Genomic DNA, 27,202 nt, shown 5'->3' with positions numbered 1-27,202 from the left:
GAAAACTGTATTTAAAATATAAATTTTCCAAGACAAATAAATCAATTTATAAAAATCAACTAATAAATTACAATAAAATTTTAAGAAAATGTATTTACAAATCGCAAAAAATTTACAATTCAAACCATATATCTTGTAGTAAAAATCAGTCTAAAGCTACATGGGACATTATCACAAAAAAATTTGCAAGCATTAACAGTTATAATGAAATTGATTATTTAAATTATAATAATATGACATTTAGTAAGCCCGAAGATATTTGTAATTTAATGAATGATTATTTTATTGACATAACTTTATCAAAATCTAATCCAAATGGCAATGTGAATAATGTAACAAATAATATAAATAACTTTCCTTCTACAATATTTTTAAGACCTGCTGATGCCCAAGAAACTTTCAAAATCATAATGTCCCTTAACAATAGTAAGACGTCCGGATATGATGACATTACAACATACATTCTCAAGCTAAGCGCTCTATGGATATGTCACCCTATAGCCCATATAATCAACCTATCATTAGACCAAGCGGTTTTTCCCGCACAGTTAAAACTGTCTGTGGTAAAGCCCTTATTCAAGAAAGGTGACCGCAAAGATCCCAATAATTATAGGCCCATAACAATTGTTCCAGTTATTTCTAAAATAATTGAGAAGGCAATGTGTGAACGGCTAACGGGATTTCTCGAAAGAAACAAGTTATTGCGACCAGAACAATACGGTTTTAGAAAAGGTCTTTCAACTGAACTGGCGTGCTTTGATTTTGTCAGATATGTTACTGAAAGTCTAAACAACAAATTACCTGTATTGTCAATATTTCTGGATTTAAGCAAAGCGTTCGATTGCGTTGATCATAGTATACTACTAGCCAAACTTGAGTATTATGGTATTAGAGGATTGGCGAATAATTGGATAAAAAGCTATTTGTCACATAGAAAACAATGTACAGAAATACTAAAAATTGAAAAGGTCGGGAAAACCTTTACAAAAATTAATTACCGTTCAACAGTTCGTGAAGTTAAATCAGGTGTCCCTCAGGGGAGCATCTTAGGGCCTCTTTTATTCTTAATATACATTAATGACCTTCCTCTAGCCATCTCACATAAGTGTTTACTTTTCGCGGACGACACAACTTTATTAGTAAGGGGGGAAGACGCTGATTCCTACGAAAATACTGTAAACAATGCGTTAGCTGACATAAAAAATTGGACATGTAACAATAATCTAGATATTAATATGACTAAGACATTCTATATTCAATTTCATTCGTATAACAGTGTGCCAATTCAATTAAATATAGATTATAATAGTGTACCTATATCAAATTGTGAAAATATAAAGTTTTTAGGATTAATTATAGATGAGCATCTAAATTGGAAGGAACATATCAATAACGTTTGCAGTAGATTGGCCAGATTCGTATTTGCATTAAGAAAACTGAGAAATACTGTTAGCATGGAAGCAGCACTCACTGCATATCATGGTGTTGTGTCGTCTGTGCTCAATTACGGGCTATTACTGTGGGGTAATTCGGTGGATGTCGACAGAGCCTTAATATTACAAAAAAGTTGTGTCCGTGCAATCATGAATGCGTGGTTTGATGATCATTGTCAGCCGCTCTTTAAGAAATCAAATATATTGCCTCTGCCATGCATGTATATAAAAAAAGCATGTATACTTGTAAAAACCCGCCCAGATTTATTTAAAATGAGGTCAGAATTTTTTTGCAGCCAGAGATCACAATATCTAAATCTTTTATACCAACCTCGATGCCACTTAGCCATTTACAAAAAGAACGCATATAATATGTGCATAACTCTATATAATGCCTTGCCAAATAGTATAAAACTTTTGAATGGTACGCAATTTAAAAAGAACTTGACTAGTTTTCTCTTGGAGCACTGTTTCTATAGTGTACAAGAATATACTGACTTTAGTAAGCGAATGGCGCAATAAAATCACCCTCGTGCATCTTTGGTCCGGCAGGGGTACATGTTGGCTGTCTATTTCACCCGGTTTCTCGTCCTGTAACAAGAGAATACATAGTTAATTTCATTTATTTCACATATAGTATAATTATTTTTTAGTAATCAACGGGTACTCTCATCTTTTAAATCTACAAAGATCCAAGTATCGTTATAAAGTAAAAAAGATTAATGACTTACCCTGTAGTCTCGACGAACACTTGAAGACAGTCTTTTGTAGCACGATCAGCCATTTCTGGGTTCACAAAATCTCGATTTGTAAGTTAAAATTAATTTTTATTTTAAAGATAATTTTACAAAATGGAGGATAAAAATGAAGAAGGAGCCAACTTCAAAAGTATGTGTGGCTACCGCCAATATCGTGGAATGAATGAGGGATGGATGGTAGTGGAACGGGAAGGAAGCATGAACGAATGAACGGAAGTGACTGAATGGAATATTGTTTTATTTTATAATTTTTATTTTTACATCCTAGTAATAATATATTGAATTTTATGAATTAATTTGAATTTTTTTTAATTGTAATTTTAAAACATATTGAAACATTGAATAATAATAATTGTGATTTACGTGAGAATAACTCTTTTAATTATATTTAGTCGTTGACATACTTTTTTATTTATATAACAATGGAATGAAGTTAATTATTATTGTTGTTGAATGTGTAGATTTTAATTTTGTAATTTTTTAATATTAGTTATATATTTTGTATAATTAATAAATTTAATACTTAGTTTTAAGAAACATTTGCATGTCGTCATGACGATGACTGAATACTTTTACTTGTCTTCTTACACGAACATCTGTACCTTAGTTATAAGTATTCTAGCAAATAAATTTCTTATTCTTTTTTTTATTCATGAATGTGCATCCCAGATGTTTAGAACCTATGTCTTTCATTGCATTTCGTTCAACTACAACTACCTATAATAAAGAATAGCTAATAAATCAATATTGTAGGACATTCTTACAAGGCTTGTGGTGTGGGTACTCAAGACACTGTTAAATACAACATATAAATATTTTTGTTTACACAAATAAATGCCATTCCCGAGAATGAACCCAGGCTCGCAGCATAGCAGGCGGGGTTACTACCCGTTAGGACAGACCAGTCATCTATGGAGGGACCTAGTGTTCAACTGAATGACATGATGTCACAATCGCAGCATTGAGTTGAGGGAACAACTGAAGAAGAAGACCGGTCGTCACTACCATCTCATTTCTTCCATGAAAAATGTCCCTAACATGGTGAATACAGTCATTATTTCATTTAGAAATTATTTTTCCATTTTGCTCCTAATTCTTTACTATAGTCATAGACTTGTTCTATTAATTCGTGTAGATATGCGTACGTGTCTTATTGACTCATCGTATTCTAAAGGACTAAGTACTACGTCATATATGTATATATCGATCGTCATAGGCAATTTATAAAGCTAAAGGACTCAAGACACTCCGGTCAAGGTTAGACTGGCTTGATTCGCGATTCGCGTGTCTTTATTCATGAATTTACATTATTTACGAGTATCGATCGGAATCCGGGCGAACGTCGATCGTCGTTTATTACTTCAATTTGGTTTTCCAATTTCTAACCAACGAAATGGGGAATTTCATTCATTTCATTTCTTTATTTCTTGAACAATATAAATTGTGTTAGAAAAACTTACGAGCTAAGAACATGCTTATGATGTAAGTAAAACTAATGAATGAGTGGACATGTCAGAAAATAAATATAGACTTACCATAACATAATACAATTAACAATAAAATAGCATTCAGCATCTTGACAACCGTAATAAGTGCTTAATAAGAGAGCACAGCCATGGTGTCAAATGGAAGCTTATTTAGCGCGTCTGCTTTACGTACGAGTGAATAACTTCCACCTAGCATGATTATATATAGCGAAAACTGCTGCACCCAATCTTATCGCTAGCTTTTACCCGCGGTTTCACTCGGGTTAACTCCGAAAAATGCGAAATTTTCCATATAAACTCCCTGGAAAACCAAATGGAACAAAGCTCTTTTGTGACTAAGTATCAGCGATATAAATATTTCTATATTTACACACCAAGAAGATCATTAAGTAATAAGTAGTAATTCCTTTACCAAAACTAAACAGAAGTATTGGGTTGGTAAGAAAGTAATGAGCGAATCATAACCAATATTGTAATTTTTATTTAATTTATTATTTTAATCATTTATCAAAAATATAACGGCCTTCGTTATCTACTACTTGTCTCCATCGTTCTGGTAAAGAATGAATAGCATCGGCGAAGAAGTTCTTAGGTTTAGATTAAAAAAACTCAGCTATGTACTGTCGTAGATGGGCTTGATCATCGAACTTTTTTTCATTCAAGGCATTACTTAGCGATCTGAACAATGCGTAATCCGTAGGTGCCAAGTCTGGAGAGTACGGTGGATGAGGTATCACTTTCCAACCTAGCTCCAATAGCTTTAGCCGAGTCACTTTTGCAATGTGTGGGCGAGCATTGTCGTGTAAGAAAAAAACTTTAGCATGCTGTGGACGATTCTGACAGATTTTTTGGTTTAAATTTTCAAGCTGATTACAGTATACTGATGCGGTAACAGTCATTCCACTTGGTAGGAGTTCCCAGTGAATAATACCATGAATATCCCACCAAACGGACAGCATAACTTTTTTCGGGTGAGGCTCTGTTTTTGGTGCCTCTATTCCTTTTTCGTTTGGAGCTAGCCACTGACGTTTGCGTGTGTGATTTATATATAAGACCCATTTTCCATCTCCAGTGATAAGATGGTCCAACCAGTTGAATGTGCGGCGAAAAGACAGAAGTTGTATGCAGATATCGGCACGGCGGTTTAGTTGATCTCTATAAAGTTCGTGCGGTATCCAAACACTGTATTTGTAGTTTTTTCCCAACTCGTGTAAATGTGTTTCTATGGTGACATGAGAGCAGCCTAACTCGGTAGCAAGAGTACGACTCGTTAGCCTCGGATCTCCTTCAATTAAGGTTTTTAATTTGGCTACATCAATCTTCACCGGTCGACCAAACTTAGGTTGATCTGATAATGAAAAGTCGCCACTACGAAACCGCTGGAACCATCGTTTCGCCGTGGCCTCAGACACAACTTCAGGAGCAACACGCTGACATATATTACGCACTGCTTCGGCGGCTGAATGGCCAGACTGAAATTCATGTAGTAAGCAATGCCTTACATGCACTTTTGATTCGTCCATTTTCTTCCTTATATTAGCTCGGCGACAGCTAGTGAATGACTGACGAGAAACTGTGCGACTCGCCCTTTATATACTTTCGACCATAGAAGATTCTAGAACTCTCTCAAAAATTTTATGTGGAATTCAATCGATCGCTCATTACTTTCTTACCAACCCAATAGTTGCAATTACGGTTAGCACAAAGGCGAACTTATCCCTTTCAAGGATCTTTGAGGGCATTTTTCTGCTTGAGCGCTCGACTCGTCTTTGGTAGGCGTTTGAAACATCAAATGTCGATTTCCATATGAACCACCAAGGTGGCTTATTGTTCCCCTGAGGCTTGTAATATAACTTGCGTTGCGTGGCAGTATTTGCTTTCATGCCAGAATGCCGGGTGCTTGACGTGTGAGTGATCTTACTGATCGTTTAGAAAAGCTTTGTAAACCGTATGGGTCTAGCAAGTAACAGTTTAAGGGCGCTGTACATTTACTTCATAAAATGAATGTCATTTTGTGTGAAAAACCGCCGAAAGTGGACCGATTTTCATCAAACATGGCTAAGAACACTCCCAACTAATTAAGCTTTCATACAAAACACCGAATGTGGTTCGTCCGTTCGAAAGCTGCGATGCCACAAACAGACACACACAGACGGACAGACAGACACGTCAACACCCCATCGTTTTTGCGTCGGGGGTTAAAAACGAAACGACAGCTACATATTACTGTAACTCTCTGAGAAGATACATTGTCGCGTATACACATTTTCATAGGGATATAAATACGGTTTGACATGTGACACGAATGTCCAACGACATTTTTTTTTCACGTGACGTAGGGCTAGTAACCCTACTACGAGACTTTGTCGGACTTCGCCTGACATTCTCATTAAAATGGGTTACCCACGGATTTTAATTCGAATATCGCTCGAGATGTTTTACTCCACTCTGTACTGAGGCGGACTCTGCGCAAACTTACTCGTAAATTACAGGAGTGACCCTGTTTTTAATATCCATACTAATATTGTAAATGGGAAAGTGTGTGTGTCTGTTTGTTTGTCTGTCTTTCACGGCAAAACGGAGCGATGTATTGACGTGATTTTTTGAGTGGAGACAGTTGAAGGGATGGAGAGAGACATAGGCTACTTTTTATTTCTTTCTAACCCCCCACTTCCCTAGAATGGGGGGTGGAAGTTTGTATGGCGCATTCCGCAATTTTCTAATTTAAGGCGAGCGAAGCCGCGGTCAAAAGCTAGTATTTAATAAAAAAAGCTCATTGTCTGCTTAGTGCATGCTTAGTTCAAGAAAATTGAAAACCTAAACATGCTCTAATGAAATAAGTATTCAACATCATAACTAAGTTTTTATCTAAAAGTAGATTCCAAACAATGAAGGGGAGAAAAAGAACTGCAAGAAAAATAAATCCACATCCAGAAAATTTACTCTTTTAATGAAAACACTGCTGCTGAGAAAAATATATTTGAAATATTTCTTATCTTCAATCTTGCTGACCTAGCTCAAGATTTTTCACTTTAATGTAAGCACTACTTGTCCCAGTTCGAAATAACATTTCCAGGTTACGAGTGTAATGTGCTCAAATGTCAGGGGTCGATCTGCGTTCGCGATAGCAGCTGCCTAATTCACAGTGTCGACTACTCGACTTTCAAGTACCTAACATAACTTGATCTATATATTTATAATATTACCACCACCACCACCATATCCGTTACCATCGTGTTGGATAAATACTGTGCTGCTGTTGACCAAAACCCTTCCAAATAGACATGCCTTGTATATATGCTGATGCACTTTAGTAGTTGTGTTTGTCTACCATTTCCTATTTTCCTCTCTCTGTTGTTCTAAGGTTAGCTGGAAAAGATCCCTTAAAGGGATAAACTCGCCTTTGTACATAACCATTATAATTATTCACTGTACTTGTAATTTGTTCTGTGCAATAGTGTTTACTACTACTACTACATGCTGTAAAAATATGACCACTCCTGGCTGCACCCGTTTCTTCGAAGGGTTTCCATACCCTTCTTTATACTTATATATCTTTAGGATCTACTCCTAGCATCGCGATTGTATCGCTAGTCTCTTCTTGTTTTCTAGTTAGTTAACCTTTTTATTCCAAGGTCTATAGGTTCCACATACCACCCGTTTCAAGATGTAGATATTTGAGTCCACTTTACAGTGGTTCAATTGAAGCGATGAGCTAGACAAAAGTTATAATTAACAATCCTGATGCTTTCCCGGCAAAGCTTATCTATTTGCAAAGTATTTCCACTGTGAATCCAGTAAAATCTGACCCCGGAACTTACGAGAACTGTATTCTGCCGGAGACCATTCTTACACTAGTTCGTCTGTGTTAAATTGGTTTTTAAACTTTGTGAATGCCACGGTAGATAGTCCAACTGTACCATAACTATACATAAAGTAGAAGTCAGAATTAATTCGGTTATCTCCGAATGACAATCGGGTGCGTGTATTGGACATTTGCTTTGACTGAGCCAACGCGTTTAATATCTGTTATTGATCATTTCCATTTAAACTGATCACCTCAACGGATATTAATTTAACTAAAACAATCAAAATCACGGAGGTTCTCATCATCACGATATTATTTGTAAAATTATAAGATTGTGTCGTATTACAGGAGTAAAGAACTTCGTGAGACCTAAGCACGTAAAATGAAGTAACAATGGGTCTTTATTGTAATTTGAACCACGTTGACGATATTCGAAAAAAATTCGAAAGATTCGAAAAATTTGATAGGTATAGTTTTAAAAATTGTTATTGTAGGAGACTGATCATTATTTATTGTTGATAGAAAAAAAAACACACACACAATTGTATACCTATATTGAAGTTAGTGAATCTTTGGGAAATAATGAGTATTATCTAGGCTTGTTTGGCTATTTTGCTATTGATTACCTTTTTGTTAAAAGTTTGTTTATCATAAATCTCCTAAGTTTAGATTTCGTTCGGAGATCAAAAAACGGAGTTTAAATTTTACTGACTATACTGTATTTATACTTTAATGTACACGGGAATTGGGAAGTGTATCAATATCAATAAGGGGAAGACCAAGGAGAGCCTACGTACAGTCAATCAATTTGAATCCTAGGCCACTGTAGAACCTTTTCACAGTAAACGTCGAAGTGACTTCTTTGACAGTTACAGCACGGTGTCAATAAGACAGGGTTCTAGAGTGGCATAGGATTCCAATTGGTTGACTGTACATGACCCAGATAAAGGAAAGAATCAACGTCGTGTCGTATAAGTCTAAGTGAAGGCAGAAAAGACCGGCACACATGGAAGTTGCTCCACCGACAAGAGTCCAATTCTTAAATTAATGATGATCAAGTCTAAATTTAAATAGACTCTCAAGTAAAGATAACTGATTTTACTAGCCAATTACACAATGTTTATGGTCGAACTGGAGTGGACTATAAAATCGCGTATTGGAGAGGCGGGTACAGTCGTATTTTATGTGGCTCCTGCTATATTTCCGGGCTGTAAAAATGATCATAATATTAAATATAATTATATTATAGGTGTAGTTGAAGTACGAAGGAAACATGAACATTTGTGAGTGTGCACGGAAAACGTCCCACTTTGTCGATTGCTATAAAGCTTTGTCAGTTTATTCATATAAAGATACAAGTAAATCTCGCTTTAATGATAACCGACAAGGTTGGAAGTTTTACTAAACACTCACATTTGATGAATTTAGCTGTACTGGAATATGGATTAACTTTATTACATCTGTCCGAAATTACATTGAAAATATTTGTTATTTAGTACTGTACATTATGAGTTTCTGAGTAAAACAGATAATTTACGTAGAATTACAGTTATCAACGTCGATGGGACTAATTTTAGATCCATACATGTTTAATTGAAGTGAAGCGTGGAGAGCTGTAGCATCCGAATCCCCAGCCAATATTACGGACAAGTGGTCCAATATTCCATTTAACACCTTAATTTCACCCGGACATTCCCCGTAAACGCGTAAGCAATTACGTACAATTTCCCTTGCATCCTATACCGTAACGAATGTATTGATGCGTCAAGCATAGGTGTATTCATGGAGGCCGGGGTGCTACGGGCGCCGCGTCTGCTGACACAGTTCTTGCCATACATTCCATCTACTTACCGAACGCACACTTTCTGAAATCCCAGACTAACTAGTCTAAGTTAGGCCTGGACAACTGCAGCGAGTATACTAAGTCGGAATGATACCTTAAACTGGTTGGGGTTAGACAAAGATCTGCCTGTGTTCGGTATGTGGTTGGAACCTCTTGGGCGCCGGCGCGGCGCGAGGGCCAACTGCAACCCGGCCAGACGACACGCGGCCGCCCTGACGAGCACTCCCGCCCACCGACTCTCGATCGCGCGCGATCTCGGAACCACAATTCTGCAAATCGCACTTCGACTCGCCCATTGTTACATGACAATAGCGCGCTGTGTAAATAAATAAACATTCAGCAGAATTTACATTGGATTGACGTTTGTGGGACTTTGTTTTCGGTTCGTGTGTAAATAACAGTGAGTTAGGACAGGACTCGATATATTTTGAAGGGGGTCCAAAAAAGGCGGCAAGCTGTATTCCTTCGACAGTTTCAAGGAGTATGGGTATGATGATGACAGGTGCAATGGGCACGATGATGATGGCTTCGGCACCGCCAAGAGAAGTGAGTTTGTTTACTAAGTTGTTAAATAAGTTTCTTTTATTACTTAAAGAACGACAGGATGAAGTTTTTGCCTGAAACCTATCAGATAGACGTATGTATGTCAGACGTGTGAGGTGTCGTTAGATTTAGTACGTAGTATTAATAGTTTTTATAATATTGGCCGTCAATTTCGTATAGTTTAGAAGTAGTAACTACTAAAATAGGTAGGGGCAGATAGAGTCAGACCAACTTAACTGGGCAGCAGTTATGGTAACACATACTGCGGAAGTGTTAAGTAATCGTTATTATTTCATTCGCCATATTTCAGTCTTAAGTTACTGGCAAACTAACTTGGTTCGACTTTATATTTCGCTTCGACTTATTGTCTCCGAAAGTAAATTTCATGAAATACACAAAACGATTATGCAATTTGCCTTATTTAACAACTAGCTTTTGCCCGCGACTTCGCTCGCGTTAAATTCGAAAATTTCAGGATGTTTCATACAAACTTTACCTCCCATTTTAGGGAAGTGGGGGGGTTAGAAAGAGAAAAATGTAGCCAATGTCACTCTTCATCCCTTGAACTATATCCACTTTAAAACTCACGTCAATTCGCCGTTCCGTTTTGTCGTGAAAGACGGACAAACAGTTAACAGACACACACACTTCCCCATTTATAATATTAGTATGAATAATGTCCCTCAAGAATTTGAACAATAAAATGAATACCATCACGTCAACCTTGGCGCAATGGAGCGTGTGAAGCCACGACTGGTCACTATCGATTGTACTTCAATACACCTTCATTAAAGTTTCATGAAGGCGCGCACGACGGCCTTAGTCTTCAGGTTGGGTTTGTAAGACATTGGCGCTTGTTGTTTCATGTTATATTCACGCTTCTGTTCAAAAAAGGGGTAGTCAGAGCTCATGTAACTTCTGAAGTTTCATTGCCGCTCTTAGCATATAAGGGGTTGATAGAAAAATGAAAATAATAAATATAGAAATAAATTGAATATTGGGTACATCTTGCACAGATCAACATAGCCCCAAACTAAGCAAAGCCTGTACTATGGGTGCTAAGCGACGATATACATAATTAAATAGGTAAATACATACTTATATACATAGAAAACATCTATGACTCAGGAACAAATAGGTATCTGTGCTCATCACACATATAAATGCCCTTACCGGGATTTGAACCCAGGGCCGCGGCTCAGCAGGCAGGGTCACTACCGACTGAGCCAGACCGGTCGATATTGCAGTGACAGGTTGCTAATAGCCCATCGCCGTCGCCCACACATTGAACCCATGTCCCAAGAGTAAGCCCATTTATAATTTAAAAAAAAATAGTCGACTTCTACGACACTCACGGAAGCACCACATGGGGAAACAACCGGGGTTTGACCTCAGTAAACCTGTGTAAGAATGTCCTATAATATTTATTTATTTATCATGGTCTATTTGAGTTGTAAAGCGCATGTAGTGCGGCATGCGGCATATGCGTCATTACATTAAACTTTCATGAAGCAAGATCTAGACGCGATACTTTGCAGTCCTTCAGGTGAACAAACAATGAATATTTTATAAGTTAAGTGTTGTATTAATCAAGATATTATTTATCAAGATAATAAAATACGAAAAATTACAACTTTGGGTTTCCTCAATATATTGACGCCGAATCGGCTTGTCAAAGCGGACCAAGCCCTCATGATCCGTGGCGACTACCGGGATAACTAACTGAATGACGAAATGAATAGTCTTTAATTTCTGGTTAATTCGTATTGACTATTCTGATATTACTCCAACATCAGCAAATACGAAGATAGTAAGTTCATTTTGACCTGACGGTCTTCGTCGTTCTAGAAACTGGAATAACAATTAGTGCAGTACAAATGTTACTGGCGAAGTTAGACATAAGTTTATCTAGTTCAAATATACCGTAGAACTTAGGTACAAGTGAAATTAAATATCAATTGAACTTTACCCGCAATTCGACCGGGTTGAGACGAACGATAAGATTGTACTACAGATCACATGGTTGATAGAGTCATTGTGATTTTAAAACATATTTTATTAGTGTAATCCGTATACAGAAACGCGAAGAAAGCTTTTACTGTTAGTATATTTAGGGCCGGTTGCATCAAACCGTCTGTCACCGTTAAAGCGTTCGTTAAGTTTTATTGTATGGGAAGCTCCATAGACGTCTGCTGCGTGACGATGATGTGTCTGTCAAATGTGGTTGATGCAACTGGCCCTTAGTATCCACCAGTACCCATTACTGTTACGGAAACTGGCCTGATGTGGGCATAAGTAATGTATTATATGCTCCATGGTGGCCAAGATGCTCACATTTCTTTGAAGATTTAATATCTAAGCGTTTACTAACTTTTTTACCAGCTTTGCTTCAAGTGGGAAACACGTGTTTTGTCCTTTAATACCAGCTGGTAAAAATGCATTTTATCCACTATATGCTTTGACCAATAAAGTCAAGTTAATTGCCTTAAAATTGATAAAAGTAGGTGAATCTAGTAATAAAGATGATTTACCACCTGTGGAACTACTGGAAGCAGTGATAACCGCACTTTTTGCGTTGTAGTTTCCTCGCTATAGTGAGGGGAAAAGTTTTGTGACACTCGGGTGCAAATGTATTTTACTTCTCGTGTGTTAAAAAACTCGCAAATTCAGGATTTAATAACCACTCTTCGCTCGTGGTTCAACTATATCCTTTCACTTGCTCGTTTTTCAATTCCACACTCGGCGTTAAAATACAACTTTGCCCCCTTGTATAACAAATAACTATTTTGCAACCCACAAACTTGCATCTTGTTTGATAGCACACTGAGAGAAAATACAACCAGTTTTCATGTTCGTTCAACAAGTTTTTTGGTTAAAATAGCGCCTACGTGCTCTTTGGATCAAACAACAAGCTACTTGTCATTTGAATCGGCAATATATTTGAATCAACAAGTCGATTTTATAAAAACAACCTGACACATATTGTTTTAAACATACGTTTGTCTGATTCAAACGATAAACCGCAACAAGTCGAACTTGTTAAATTCACAATGAAAATTTCTCTCAGTGCACAGAGCGTGGATGTGTTGATTTAAATCAGCATTGGCTGTATCTATTTATTTTGAGTATTTATTACTTATGTTTCGACCCAACTCGACTAGTAGAGAAGTACCTCATTTGTCATTGAAGTTATTCACCCGCCCAATGTCTATATACCAGGGGTACAGTCATGATTTGTTTGCGTTGTCGTATCCGGTCATTGTACTACGAAATGATAGCTTTCGTTGACAGTTATCGTTGCCAGTTTAATCCCAGCTGTAAGTACGTAATTTATTTAATGAAATATCGCATTGTTTTCCTTGTTTTGATTCGTGTTATTTGAAATAATGATGTCATGCAAAAACCAAAAGTACCGATTAGGAAACATAGAATTTCGTGAAACTTAAAATTCTGCCAATCTAAACTATTATTTTACAGATAAAAGCACTCTTCCCTCAGTCTACCCTACGATCAACTAAACGATAGAGTAGCGATTAGTGGGCCAAGATTAGTCTCTAGTCTAATCTCTGATTAATCCTTGCTACAATTTGATTAAATCGGGAACAAATTTAAATTATGGTGTTCCCATTTACCTCAATAGAGGACTATCACGAATCATAAGTAATATAAATCCTTTTAAACGTGTGAAAATGAAAGTAAATTGTACGGCTTCAGTTTGTCAGTTTTAAAGAACAGTGTACAAGTCATTATTTTCACTGTAAAAGGTGCTTTTGGAGAGTAACATTTCTATTTTCTTGGCCATCTGTATTATAGTGTTTGTAATGTTGTATATTAATAATAGTCCTAACTAAGTTTTCATTGACAGTCCTCTCAATCGTTTATTTATTACGTACGATGAGTTCCGTTCATCCAAATCTTTTTTTCAATTACCTACAGATGTACATTCCTTTCAAACACAGTTATAATTTATTTTTCTCTTCCGCTTGTAAATAGCGTGAACACTGAACACGAATATATTGTTCACTTCTAAACAATATAATTCCTATAGGCAGCTCGTATGTAATATCATACATTATTGACCGGTCTTTGTCTCACTTCCTCACAAGTGCAATGTGGTCAAGCGTTACGCGTGACCTCGCGTTATCTGCGATAGATCATCTATAGACGTCAATGGTCCAACGTCAGTTATTGTGTTTATGAGATAGGGATAAGGGAGCATTAGTATTATGCACGGAAAACCGAAGAATATATACTTGTAGTTTATTCTCTCTTCCTCCTTCACATTATTATTCCCGTTTGAGTAAGGCTCACACTGGCTGGCGTGATGGCGCGCTGTCCCTGACACACCATGTTATATAACACACCACGTTATATAACATTTATAACAGCCCAGTGTGGGGGCTGGGGGCACTTTTTCCGTACTTAAACCTACAGGCAACTGGCACGCTTTTAGAGTACTTCATTTGATTGAAAACTGGTATTAGTACATCCGGCTGCCGCCACCTAAGGGTGGGGCGCTGCCGTAGACTTCATTTTTTAGAGTCACAACAAAACTTTCTTATTTGGGTCACCTAGGGATGGGTGGGTGATTATGCTTATATCTTCGAATGAAGCGACTCATATAATAGTGATCGAACTTCACTTTAGGAAAGTTCGTTTAATCATCTATTATATTTCATCGCTTCATTCTCGATATAATGTTTTAACAGGTAGATGTTTAGAGATGTTAGAAAGTTTTGTAAAAAAAATAAAACTGCTTTTATTATTCATTGTTTTATTTTCTTCATTTAGTATTTAGCATGTCTAATCATCACAAAACAATATATTAAATCATATGAATTTATGTATATCTGGTATAATTAGCATTTAAGATTCATCACTGTCGCTGACAATGGTTTCTGGGAAACAAATCGATCTAGCGAAATCATAATCATCATTACAGTTGATTATTGGCCGGTTATAAAATTTGGCAAAAGTTTGAGAGTTGCTGGTCCAGCCAGCTGCCTTTCTAATCGTATCTAGGCTGATTCCAGCCGCAAAAGCGGTTGAGGTAGCAGAATGGCGGGTGCTATGAGCACTGAATACATTGACATCCACGCCACTTTCGTGTAATACTAGTTTAATCCACCTACTTAGGGTTTGACTGCTAGCGGCTTTGTGAGGTCGCTTATACGTAAGGAAAAGAGTTCCCTTGCTATCGACCCTTAACTTTTTCGTGACGAAAATGTAATCCTTAAGGGTTGTAGCTGGGCAGATACTTAATTTTTCGCGGAAAAAGGGCAATTTTAATATGGGTTGTTCTCGGCCTACCGCGGAAGTTTTAATTATGTCAACTATTGCAATTTTGATTCCATCTGGGGCTTCTGTGATATTTTCTAGTTTTATGAGAGATAAGGTTTGCACTCTGTGAGCTGTACAGAGTGCTAACAGAGTAACTAGTTTTTTAGTTATTTTTTCTAGGGGGATATCGGAGTTGGGAAACCAAGACGAAAGATGATTTAGTACAACCTGAGGGTCCCAGGTGGAATTATATTTTGGTGTTATTGGTTTCAATTTAAATGCCCCTTTCAAAAGTCTTTTGACACAGTTATCTGTACCTATTTCGCTACCAAGCAGCAAGGATAACGCCGAACGGTGGCTATTCAATGAACTATACGAACAACCCTTATTAAATAGTTCCGTTAAAAAGGAAAGTACTGTGGGTATCGACATAAAATACGCATCAAAGTTTTTGAATTGCAATATTCCCACCAGAGCTTTAGGGTTACGTTATATTGACTTAAAGTGGTCCGAGCTAATGAGGCTAGCATTAGAGGTACTGCCTCAAGAGGGGTTCCCCGCTTGATGAACGCCGCCCGCAAAGCCTCGCGGCACCCAGGGTAAGGCTGGCATGCAAGGGGTGGTGGTCCCTGAAATGTGATTTCAAGAGTTGTTTGTGAGGATTGAAAATTATTATTTCCGACTTTAGGAGTTTTGTCAGGAAAGGGAACCATGCCTGTGAAGGCCAGTAGGGGAATACAAGTATCCCATCCGCTTTGTCGTCGACAATCTTTCGTAAGCATTTTAGTACCAGTGAGAAAGGTGGGAATGCATAGAAAAAACTAGAACTCCAGTTAAGCGTAAACGCGTCTACCGCCATGGCATCTGGCTCTTGCCTCCAGGAGACAAATACGTCGCATTTCGCGTTAGCACGTGAAGCAAATAAATCTACATCCGGGTTACCTAATATTTTTATAATCGTATCGAAAGCATGGGCGGACAACTCCCACTCTGTGTCAGGGTTGATTTTTCGAGACTCCTCATCTGCGTAATTATGTTTGGTATTCACGTATGATGCGTATAACCAAATATGGCGCTCCTCACACCATTGCCAAATTGATCTTGCTAGGTCATTCAGATGTGGGAATTGTATTCCGCCCATGCGGTTAATATAACTAATCGCGGTCGTGTTGTCGATTCGTAATAATATTGCACAGTTGGTAACGTCTGCAGCGAGACTTTTTAGGGCTAAAAATACCGCGAACAGTTCCAAGTAATTTATATGGTATTCCATTTCAACAATTTTCCAAAGTCCATTTACTCTTTTATTGCCACATACTGCGCCCCAGCCGGACCTGGAGGCGTCTGTAAAGATTTCATATTTAAAGTTTTCTGTCCTCATTGGATTATTTGCAGTAGCAATATTCTTATTCCACCAATCTAAGTCAGTACAAATGATATTAGGTAAAGATATTTTGGCCTCAAAGTTATCATTATGTTTTTGCAAAAATAGGAATTTTTGCCGCTCTAAAATTTTGGTGTACAGCCATCCGTACTTAACAGCAGGGCAAGCTGCGACAAGTACGCCAATCAATTGAGCAAATTCACGAATACTACAGCGTGGCAACTTCATAAATTTGTTAACTAACTGAGCAATTTTATTACGCTTATCATTCGGCAAAGACATTGACATGTTACGAGTATCAAAAATGAATCCCAAAAACTTGCAACTGTGTTTGGGTTCCAGTGAACTTTTACTAAAGTTAATAACGAAGCCTAAACATTGGAGTAGCTTTACCGTCTCATTTACGTTTCTAATACAATCAGGATAGTCATCGCCTATGCAAAGTATGTCATCTAAATACATGACGGATTTCAAACCATTGGATCTTAAGTAAGTAATTACTTCCTTCATGACTTTAGTAAAAACCCAGGGAGCCAGGGATAGGCCATAGGGCAAAGCGTTAAACTCGTACGTTAGAATTTCTTTAGAGCCATAGGCTTGAAATTGAAAACGTAAATATTTTCGATCAGACACGTGAATAGGAATTAAGAGGTAGGCTTCTTTTAAATCAATATTGGCTAAGTAACTATTTTGGGGTATTAACTTGGATGCGGTTCGATGGTCCTCCATCTTAAAATGAATTTTAGGAATAAATGTATTAAGCGATTTGAGATTCAAGATAAATCGCTTGTCACCGTTAGGTTTTGGAGTCAAAAATATTTTAGACACAAACTGGTCACTTGATGGATTACATTGTGAAATGGCACCTAACTCTAGTAATTTATTAATTGCATGGGACATGTCACGACTCTCGTCAAAAGAGTAAGCGGGATGGCTTACTGGAGGTTGTTCAACGCTTTTAGAGAAAGGGATTTTGTATCCCTTCCTAATCCAAGTTAAGACTTCATTATTTTGGCTTATTTTCAGCCAACAATTGTAAAATGAACTTATTCTACCAGAATGTACCTGATTTACTGTTGAGTGGGAGCACGAGGCCTGGTCTGAGGAGCGGGTTTCGCTGCCGGAGTTGTGTTGTAATTGTACGACCTCCTGGGCGTTGCCATCCTCGTCTGGCTGCCTCGTCCACCTCTGCTGCTGATGTAATAGCGAGGTGGACCCCTCCAGTTTCCCGGCGGGGTATAACGGTTTGGCGTCATCTGACGAAACCCGGAAGTAGTAGGTTGGTAAGGCACAGACTTTTTATCTGTTGACCTTGTCTTTGAATAGCTTTGCTGGCCTTGATTTTCTCTGACAAGGCGTTTCCAAAGAGAGTATCGTCTCTTTCGGAATCTTGTATTACATGTAGAATGTTCTTCTCAAGACTTGGAGTTAATAGTTTTATCCTATCTTTGGTCGAAGCGCAGTGAAGATCTGTCAGAATTCGGCAGCTGTCACTAAAATGAGTCAGAGCCTGAGCTTTGTTATCACTACTTAGGAGGATCTCCATACCCTTATTGATTGCAGTAATGCCTGCGCCAAGTTGTTGTTGAAAGCTAGATAGCTTTTTATCGCGGCCTCTGACTATTTCGGATACTGCAGCTGAGATTTCAGCGTTAAGTTTGGGAGATTGCAGAAGTTTGCAATTCTCGGGGATTAAATAGTTTTTCATAAGTTTATCTTTGTTATCTTTGGGCATGCCCTTTTTTAGTAAAGGTAACCATAGACTAGCTAGACTCTCATGTATTGGTTTACCAAATTCAGGTATGTCGTCTGTGGATTCACCCAAGGCCATAAGCAGCTCCGGTTCCACCGGTGCTTCTGCAGGTGCTTGCGCGGTTTCATCGGGCATGGGGGTACTTTGGTCTACTTCAAGATCAGCAATCTCATGTTCAACCGTGTTTTGGCGAGGATTATCCTCAAGGTCATTAATTGGCAATTGTTGGGTGCACTGGTGCCCCTCAGATTGAACAGGTGCAGTCACGCTGTTTTCTTGGTTTATTTGGTCCATTGGAGGACAGTGAACAATGACATCAGCAATAATTGTATCTACAAATAAAAATAATAAAAATTAGAATTTTTATTTGAAAACCCAAAAGAAGGTAGTTGAGTTATGATATAACTCGGTTGTACTTGTCTCGCAGACCAGACAACTTAAGTAGATACAGATAATTATTATTAATTTCATAATTTTATATTCGGCAAGTGCCTCGTGGTTAACTCGCAGTTAATCACGTTGTCGCAATTGACTCGCAGTCAATCCCGACTTTAAACTCTTTATTATATCATATTTATATCCTTAAAAACAACACGGCGGTAGCTCGCAGCTAACACCGAGCATTTAAATCTATTCTTTGAGTTATAAAAATAAATGAGGGTAGACCAAAATTAACATTAATCATTTAAAATCACTTAAAACTTTTTAAGATCTCTTTAGAAACTAAATTAGTACATTTAGTAATATTTCTTTAACCAATATAAAACACAAATTTACCTTGTTCATTTTCCTCGTCAGACGAGGATTGCATTACTCGAATTCTTTTGCGAGAGGGTTCCTTATTTTTCTCTCGTTGTAACTTTTCTATTTTCTTGTGATATTTACTAATTCGTTCATCGATAGTACGTTTAGGCATGATTTTAGCGCGTGCGCTCGTTGCCGTGCACGAATAAGGAATGAAGTCTACGGCAGCGCCCCACCCTTAGGTGGCGGCAGCCGGATGTACTTTTATGTTCTTGTCCTTTGTCTCCATTTCGCGCGATCGTACGTGTCTTTCACTGATATTGTGTGAAACGTCTCAGGTCCCATGTCTTTTACTATGGTGTTTGGTTTGCCATTCTTATTATTATTCAGAGCCTACTGTGTCCCACTGCTGGGCAAAGGCCTCCCCCCTCTTTTTCCAATCTGTATGTAAGAGATGTATTATCTGAATAATTTCTTATATACTGAATTTAATCATAACGCATTATTGCTACATGCTCTTCTAGATATAAATATTATAATATAATAGATATACAGAGTTGTTATGATACGAGTAAATGTAGATTCTTCAATATTTGCGCGTTGGTTGAATACGATAACAGCATTAGTTAAAAACATCATACCTTAAAGTAATGTTAAAGTGGTTGATTGTTGATTCAATTCTTAAAATGCTTTTAGAGGTAATTTCTTGTTTATTTAATAAATCGTGCGTAAAAGCTACAATAAATCACGTACGTACTAGTAATAATATCATTGCTCTATTATAATATAAACAACACATATCATACCTTGTTTTTATAAAAAAATGTGTAAATGATACGCACTCGTTTATAACTATTGTAGTTTATGATTATGATGCACAAGTCAACATTGTTTGGGGCTTTCCTCTTTATCGTGTTGGTATGTGGACATTGTATAACAGGCCTTAAATTACATAAGTAAATGGTAATTCTCAAGGATTAGTTACATAAGATAATAGCTACACAGTATTTTTAAAGAGTTTAGTCTATTATAGTAGTTGATATGTTTGAGAGATTTAGCTCTTGGTTTGAATTTATAGAAAGGCTATAAAATATAGACTAAAATATCGTTCTAGTTCAATCGTAAGTTTGAGCGCTAACGACACCCCTTTGTCCTGTACGATCGCTCTGCTGCGCCACTATTACCATAAACATAAACCATTCGATGCAGTCGCATGCGCAACCAGTATGACAAGTAAGCGCAGCGCCGCAAGCCAGTGCAGCGTCATCGAGAGATAAGAGTAGGTGAACGGGCGTAGGCCTGTCTGTCTACCGCCAGTCAGTAGGCCCCCGCGGTTTCACACCGCACGACGCGCGTACGCATTCATTTAAAAAAAAAAGCTGTTCGGCGATATATATCACATTAGTAGACCGTGTATAATGGAAACAGTATACAAAGTGACAGTTCGAAAATTATAACGGCTTTATCGATGCTTACGTCATACGTGATTTGATTTCTGCAATCTGAAGTGCCAAAAACATAATTTCTCATATGTATGTGGGCTACGTGATAGTGACAAGTGTGTAACGGTATTGTTTTGCTTTTTGTTTTTCCAGTGAATCCGTTTTGTCAGGTAGTCGGTTCTTGGAAGATCGGTTTTAATCGGTTTTTGTGAATGAGTCAGCTAACAGGCGTCGGGATTGTTAACATCGTCAACGTGCTGCCGACCATATCCGAAGGTATTGAACTATTAAGTAAATTCCTAATCGCCATGACTCATTTTTATACACATTTAACGTTCGAACGCTTTATTTATAAAGTCTACATTGAGACGTGTTGATGACAAAGTAAACTGTTATTATGATATCAGTGTAACAATTGTAACAACTATCATAATAAAATAACACTTTATGGCGTACTTTGCTCTTTGTTTTGAATGTGTTCCGTTTGATAACAGTCTGGCTTTATTTTTAAACGTTGGACCTGTAATAGACACTAGTGCAACGTAAAAGGATCGATGCACTTGTACAGTTTCAAATAGACTATTCTTATCTCGTTACGAGTGTTGTGTAAAAGACCCTTCGCTTATTGTTTTGTTTGCTCGTTCAACAATACCATTGACCCTTGGTGCACCATTTTGACCATCTTACTTTTCGGAATTGGATAAAGTTAGACAAAAATCCTTCGTCAGATCAAAGGCAGAGTGACTCATACTTTAATACCAGAATGATGTTGACCATAAAAGATAAATGAATGTATATTTTATTACCTCACCCTTAAAAATCTTGTATGTTAAACTATTATATGCCAGTCAAGAAACTGAGTTAATTTAAAATATGAAGTCAAAAGATTGCGATAATAAATCAGGAAATAAACCTAAAGACTTAACACAATAACACTTCTAATAATGAATGGATACTATTCGGCGTGATGTCACGCTCGGCTCACGGCAAGCCACGACATTAATTTTCAGTGGCAATTTATAAACAATAATAAATGGTTCACAAATGCAGTTGAGTTTCTCTATGGACCAGGGATGTAACGGAGTTCTGCTTCTGCTTCCGTTACTGCGGAACTTCCGTTTTGTTTTACACATCCGCTTCTGTTCCGGTTCTGTTATTTTTCAAACGGAAGTTATAACGGATGTCGGAACCTAGCGCGACGGTGGGACATGAGCGGCGTACATCAAAGACCAACAGGTCTATACCTATCATTCGCTCATCTCTGCGCTTGCCACGTGCTGCGATACTAAACATCAATCGCTTCATTCCATTGCGCGCCAATATTTGTCCTGTCCACCTAGTTAGTAGCGAGTGAACAACTATTCAGTGGTGCAGGGCTTATCTACGATCCCCTTAGAAGCTCCCCTTAGATTTGTTTATTAAATACAGTTTACTTCTTTTACAATCACTCCATTTAATTTAAAAATTTAATTGTGTGCTAACAATTACACATATAATTTTTACTGGTTAGTTTTGGATTGTATTATACTACCTACGAGTAAGTTTTCTTTTCGTTTCTAAAACCTTTTACGGCATAATAAAGGTTTAAAAGGATTCTTATGTGATTTTTAGTGATTACCTAAACAACAAACAATCTTAAAGTTCAAGGTGATTTAAATTTTTGGATTGTAATGAATGATATACTTAAGATAAAATATCAGGTTACTTTTCTTTTCGTTTTTAAAACCTAAGTGGGCCTAAAGGCTGATTACAAACTGCTGATTACAGGCTGAACAGTAAAAACCTAATGGCCGCTGTACACACATGGCCAACAGTTCCACCAACCCCCTTGGCCATGTGTGTAGAGGGCTACTTGGCCGTAAGTTGGCAGTTGGCGCTTGCGCTTGCCGGCCAACCGATTCGTGTCGGTTTTTTGTCCACACATCAAAGGATCTTGGCGCCAATGGCCAACTGCGTTTACACGTTGGCGCTTCATTCAGTTGGTCGTCAGCCGTCAGAGAGGACAGTAGTGATATATTTACGAAAATAATAAGTTTATCTATGCCAATAATAGTGTAGATTTTAGGAAATAAAATAACCTTGCAAATGTTTAATGTATTTCCTAAAAAAGATAAATGTTCTTATCAGAATATTCAAAAAATTGTTAATATTGCAAATAATTTAATTTTACTACGAGGTTATTATTTTTTAATATTTTTTTTCTGACAACGTCTATGACCAAGAATTTCCTAGATTTTTTCATTCCACGTCCATCTTTCATGAAGAGCCAATGCCAAGTGATTGGTTCGCCAATGTGTAAACAGCGGCTCTTATCTTGGCCAAGGGGTTTCACAAAGGGCTGGTGGAACCGTTGGCCATGTGTGTACAGGGGCCATAAAAGTTCTAGGTAACTTAATTAGTTTTGGTTTATGTTATACCTATGTGGTATTTTTTCATTTCGTTTTTAGGGTTCCGTAGTCAACTAGGAACCCTTATAGTTTCGCCATGTCTGTCTGTCCGTCCGTCCGTCCGTCCGCGGATAATCTCAGTAACCGTAAGCACAAGAAAGCTGAAATTTGGTACCAATATGTATATCAATCACGCCAACAAAGTGCAAAAATAAAAAATGGAAAAAAATGTTTTATTAGGGTACCCCCTACATGTAAAGTGGGGGCGGATATTTTTGTTGGATAGGTATTTAAAAATGAAGAAGGGTTTACTAAGATCGTTTTTTGATAATATTAATATTTTCGGAAATAATCGATTCTAAAGGAAAAAAAAGTGCGTCCCCCCCCTCTAACTTTTGAACCCTATGTTCAAAAAATATGAAAAAAATCACAATAGTAGATCTTTATAAAAACTTTCTAGGAAAATTGTTTTGAACTTGATAGGTTCAGTAGTTTTTGAGAAAAATACGGGAAACTACGGAACCCTACACTGAGCGTGGCCCGACACGCTCTTGGCCGGTTTTTAACATCTATAACTTCCGCTTCTGGTTCCGGTTCCGCTTCTGCTTCCGTTAAACTAAATTCAAAACTTCCGCTTCCGCTTCCGGTTCCGTTAAAACCACATCCGTTACATCCCTGCTATGGACGGTATTTTAGTTACATACATACATACATACAGTCATGCCTGTATCCCATAAAGGGGTAGGTAAAGCACATGAAACTACTCAACTCTCAAGTAATTACAAAGAAACAATAATTGTGACATAGCAGTGACAGGTTGCCAGGCTGCCAGCCTACAAATCTTTAAATACTTACAGAAAACAAAACGACTGATAAAATACCTATTGCAATACTTGACGATACTCGATTTCACCTCGATTTCGACTGTTTCGCGATACGATATTTATTACTCGCAATAAAGATTTACTCATATCACTGTGAAATTTGTATCGTATCGATATCTCTTACTCAATTGTGTCTGTGAAAGTTTACTTTCTTTTTTGCACACAACGCTAATTTATTACCGTCTACTGAGAGCGTGCAGTCTTTAAAAATTCGCTACCATATTTGCATACAGTGGAACGCATGATTTACCCCGTTTCTACGATGTGTATGTTTACATCGAGTATTTCCATGTCCAATTCAACACAGTAGAGAGTAATCTACGCGACGAGACAAGCCAATTCAATTTGATATCCAACTTCAACTAGCGACTTCTCGTTTGTGTTTTTCAACAATGCATATTCGAATTCGCTCAGCTAGCTTTGTTATATTTGTATACAAAAGCCAAATCAGACCCTTAAAAGCCTGAGGCCTTGACGGCATCCGCCAATTCTGGCATTCGTAGCAGCAGGTGCGTCGGCGCCGGGGTCACTGAACTGTGGACGTGAACGATTAATTCCTACATGTTGTAAATTCAATCAGGGACATGGTTTGTCCAGTCTTGATCGGGGCGAAGCGGGCTTTGTAAATGATGATTTTTAATTCAGTTCCGTTTATTTTTCTATCGCGGCCTCAGTTGTGTTGTGCCTCAGAAAATAAAATAAATACCTATAACTTCCAAGTTTAATGACAGCAAGCCAGCTTGTCAAATTTTCTTACTCTAAATAAAAGTATGAATGCATTATAATGATTGTAAAATCTGCAGTTGGTTCCTTTTAACAGAAGAATGAAATATAATTGCTACAAAGGTGCAAACTAGTCCTTTTCTCAACAACCTTGCAAAAACTCCCTTTTTATTTGTTAAATATATCGATCGTCTGAACTTGAACCTGTTTCTGCACCGATTGTCTTCGTTTGCATATTATGTATGCACCATTAAATGCACAGTATGGCGGATGGTGTGCGTGCGAAAACGTATTTAAGTCGCACTGTTCCGATTACACGCATTCCGTTCTTACATTTCTAATGATGTTGCTGTTAAGATTATAGCAACCAACTATTGCAAATGACCTTGAAGGAAAACAATTGCTGAGGAAGTAAACTCATCCTCATCATCATCCTTGACGACCGGTCTGGCGCAGTCGGTATCCCTGCCTGCATTTGAATCCACGGTTCATGTGATGAGCACAGATATTTGTTCCTGAGTCATGGATGTTTTCTATGTATATAAGTATTTATATATTATATATATCGTTGTTTGAGTACCCACAGCACAAGCCTTCTTGAGCTTACCGTGGGCCTCAGTCAATCTGTGTAAGAATGTCCTATAATATTTATTTATTTATCTTGTGTTATCCCGGCATTTGCCACGGTTCATGCGAGCCTGGGGTCCGCTTTGGAAGTAAAATAGCACCCATGTTAATTTGCATTTGAGTTTACAAATATAATAAAGGAACTCCTAAGTTGATTCAATGAAATTTTTTCATTCGTAAAAGATTATTATTATTAATAATAATCTCGCAAAAGATATGTGACAGATTTCTCAATAAAAGACCATTTAAGCCTGCCTAGGTACATTATAAATAAATGATTGACTACTCATATACTGATTCTCATTTACTCCGGTGAGGTGAAATCAGAATGAGCTCGATGTGCAGACAAGACGTGTGAATTATGATCAGTCTCTCAATATGTATCCGCCTAGTTTTGAGCTCGACGACGAGACGTGTGAATTACGTCTATCCGCCTAGTTTTTACGTCGTCTATCTCGCTTCGCAACTTCAACTAATCCAACAAGTTCAAGTAATCAGACAAGATCGCCCTACTTGGCCCTGTTTGATGAAGGGACTAACTCGTCAAGTGTTTAGACAGGCATTATATGCAAATTGTGCCTACCATGCCTAAATACGCATATATTTGAATATGTAAGCGTCGTGTATGTACCTCATTAGTATCATTACGTTCGTTAACGTTTGATGCAGCCATATTTATATCGTTTTATTACTTTTGATCGATGATGCCATATTTTATATCTTCTTATGCTTTCTCTGAACCAATAATTATGTGCATAGGTAGCTGTAGTAGAAGTCTTGCTTATAATAGGCACTCAGTTTTATCGATCCCTGACTTCGGTCTCTAATGTCTCTATACTTGAGAACACTGCATTCACCCAAAACGGTTATCGGTTCTGCGTCCTGCAATACGGCTATTGCCAATTACCTATGCTTGCTAAAGATAAGCTTATCCTTCTCTCAGCTGTTGTCTTTGCATGTACATTTATACTAACCATTAAAACTTGCTTCCGTTTCTAGATAATAGACGCGGTTGAGTAAACTCGTACCCCGCCTATACAATTACCATGAACCTTGAGTCTACGTATCATTCCTAATGGCTCGACGTACATGCGTATGCTAGGAAGTCATTAAGGACAATTACGGGGTAATTTCACGAAGGCAAAAACATGCATCGGCTTTCGTCATTACTATCACAGTTATCTCCTTGGAGCCGTTAGTTTTGTTTCCGCAAATACGATGGACCTTCCTGGTTGACTACGATTAGAATCCGTTTGGATATCCTAATGTATTGTTTACGACTTCGGGTCATTCCCATTTGCAATAACCCCGACGTTTACGCGATAAGTGACTTTATTTTTTGTTTGTTTTGTGTTTTTAATTGCACAAGATTACACTAATATTTCCATGTTACCAATTTATTCCTAAGTCTGCAACTAAATAATTTCCTGAGTTTCTTTCATGTAAGGTTTATAACTGCAATGTTGCAAACGACCAACTTGATACATGAACCGACCGCAGACATAATACGTTAGGTCGAGGCAACAAGAACAAAACTATTAGGAGTTTCTAAATACCGCATTCGGTTGAGGCAAGGTCTTAATACACGCTTACGTAAGCCTGGAGTTTCGAAGCTAGGTTTAATCCTATAATTTAGAATCCGGGGGGAGAGAACGGTTGGCTGGCCGCGTCGGCCACGCCTCGGCAGGCGCGTTGATACCATATTGTATAATGTAAAAGCACTAGCATCTAGCATTCATACCACTGCCTTACTAACGAAAATAACCTGCCCCACTGCACGTTGCGTCTCAGACGTGGAACGACTGCGAACGCTCCGGCGAACGTGATTTGTTTCGAACATTATAGTAATTATCTCCATTCTCTGCCTGTCCAGTTTAATTGCGTATTGTTAAGCGATTGGGCCGGTTAAAATTTAGTCCTGGCTTCACGGTTTAATGAAACATTAATTATCGACGTAATGCTGTGAGTGTATAACAATTGCAATTGTTGGTATGAGTAACTTTTGGTGAGGTATACGCTATTATAGCAATATATTTTTTACTAAGACCGTATAGTTTTGATACCTATAGAATCTGACAAAACATTTCCAAAAGAAAACTTTTCCTT

At 37.7% G+C, this 27,202-nt stretch overlaps 2 protein-coding genes across 6 annotated transcripts in view; one reads left to right on the top strand and one right to left on the bottom strand.

Moving 5' to 3' along the window:
* Positions 1–27,202, top strand: part of LOC125232208 (cyclin-dependent kinase 14) — a 149,225-nt gene that overhangs the window by 3,831 nt on the left and 118,192 nt on the right. The window contains exon 1 of one of the 3 annotated variants that reach the window (XM_048137844.1): positions 9,767–9,875. The exons of 1 other annotated variant lie outside the window; for it this stretch is intronic. Coding sequence is in view for 1 of the 2 variants with exons in the window: in XM_048137843.1 (XP_047993800.1) it covers positions 20,688–20,751 (64 nt within the window). In the remaining variant the exon portion in view is untranslated. Of the gene's footprint in view, positions 1–9,766; positions 9,876–20,334; positions 20,752–27,202 lie in introns of those variants that run through there. One more of the 3 variants, XM_048137843.1, reaches the window with a different exon arrangement.
* Positions 14,304–19,206, bottom strand: LOC125232207. Of its 3 annotated transcripts, XR_007177726.1 has the most exons (3): positions 19,067–19,206; positions 17,602–18,621; positions 14,304–15,781 (listed from the first exon to the last, which is right to left on the bottom strand). XR_007177726.1 is itself a non-coding variant. In XM_048137840.1 (2 exons), exon 2 carries the CDS (start codon positions 17,434–17,436, stop codon positions 15,682–15,684), a length of 1,755 nt encoding a protein of 584 aa, XP_047993797.1. In that variant the 5' UTR covers positions 17,437–18,621; positions 19,067–19,206; the 3' UTR covers positions 14,304–15,681. The 3 variants fall into 2 exon arrangements, 2 of the variants coding, with proteins under 2 accessions (XP_047993797.1, XP_047993798.1); XM_048137840.1 differs by having other exon boundaries at positions 14,304–18,621.

Source organism: Leguminivora glycinivorella, chromosome 12, assembly GCF_023078275.1.
Source record: "Leguminivora glycinivorella isolate SPB_JAAS2020 chromosome 12, LegGlyc_1.1, whole genome shotgun sequence".
Taxonomy (NCBI): Eukaryota; Metazoa; Arthropoda; class Insecta; order Lepidoptera; family Tortricidae; genus Leguminivora; species Leguminivora glycinivorella.
Note: the sequence above shows the minus strand (reverse complement) of the source record. Positions and strands in the feature narration are given on the sequence as shown.

Bases quoted from the DNA above. Each gene is read 5' to 3' on its own strand.
- LOC125232207 (XM_048137840.1), bottom strand. From the start codon at position 17,436: ATGTCCCATGCAATTAATAAATTACTAGAGTTAGGTGCCATTTCACAA.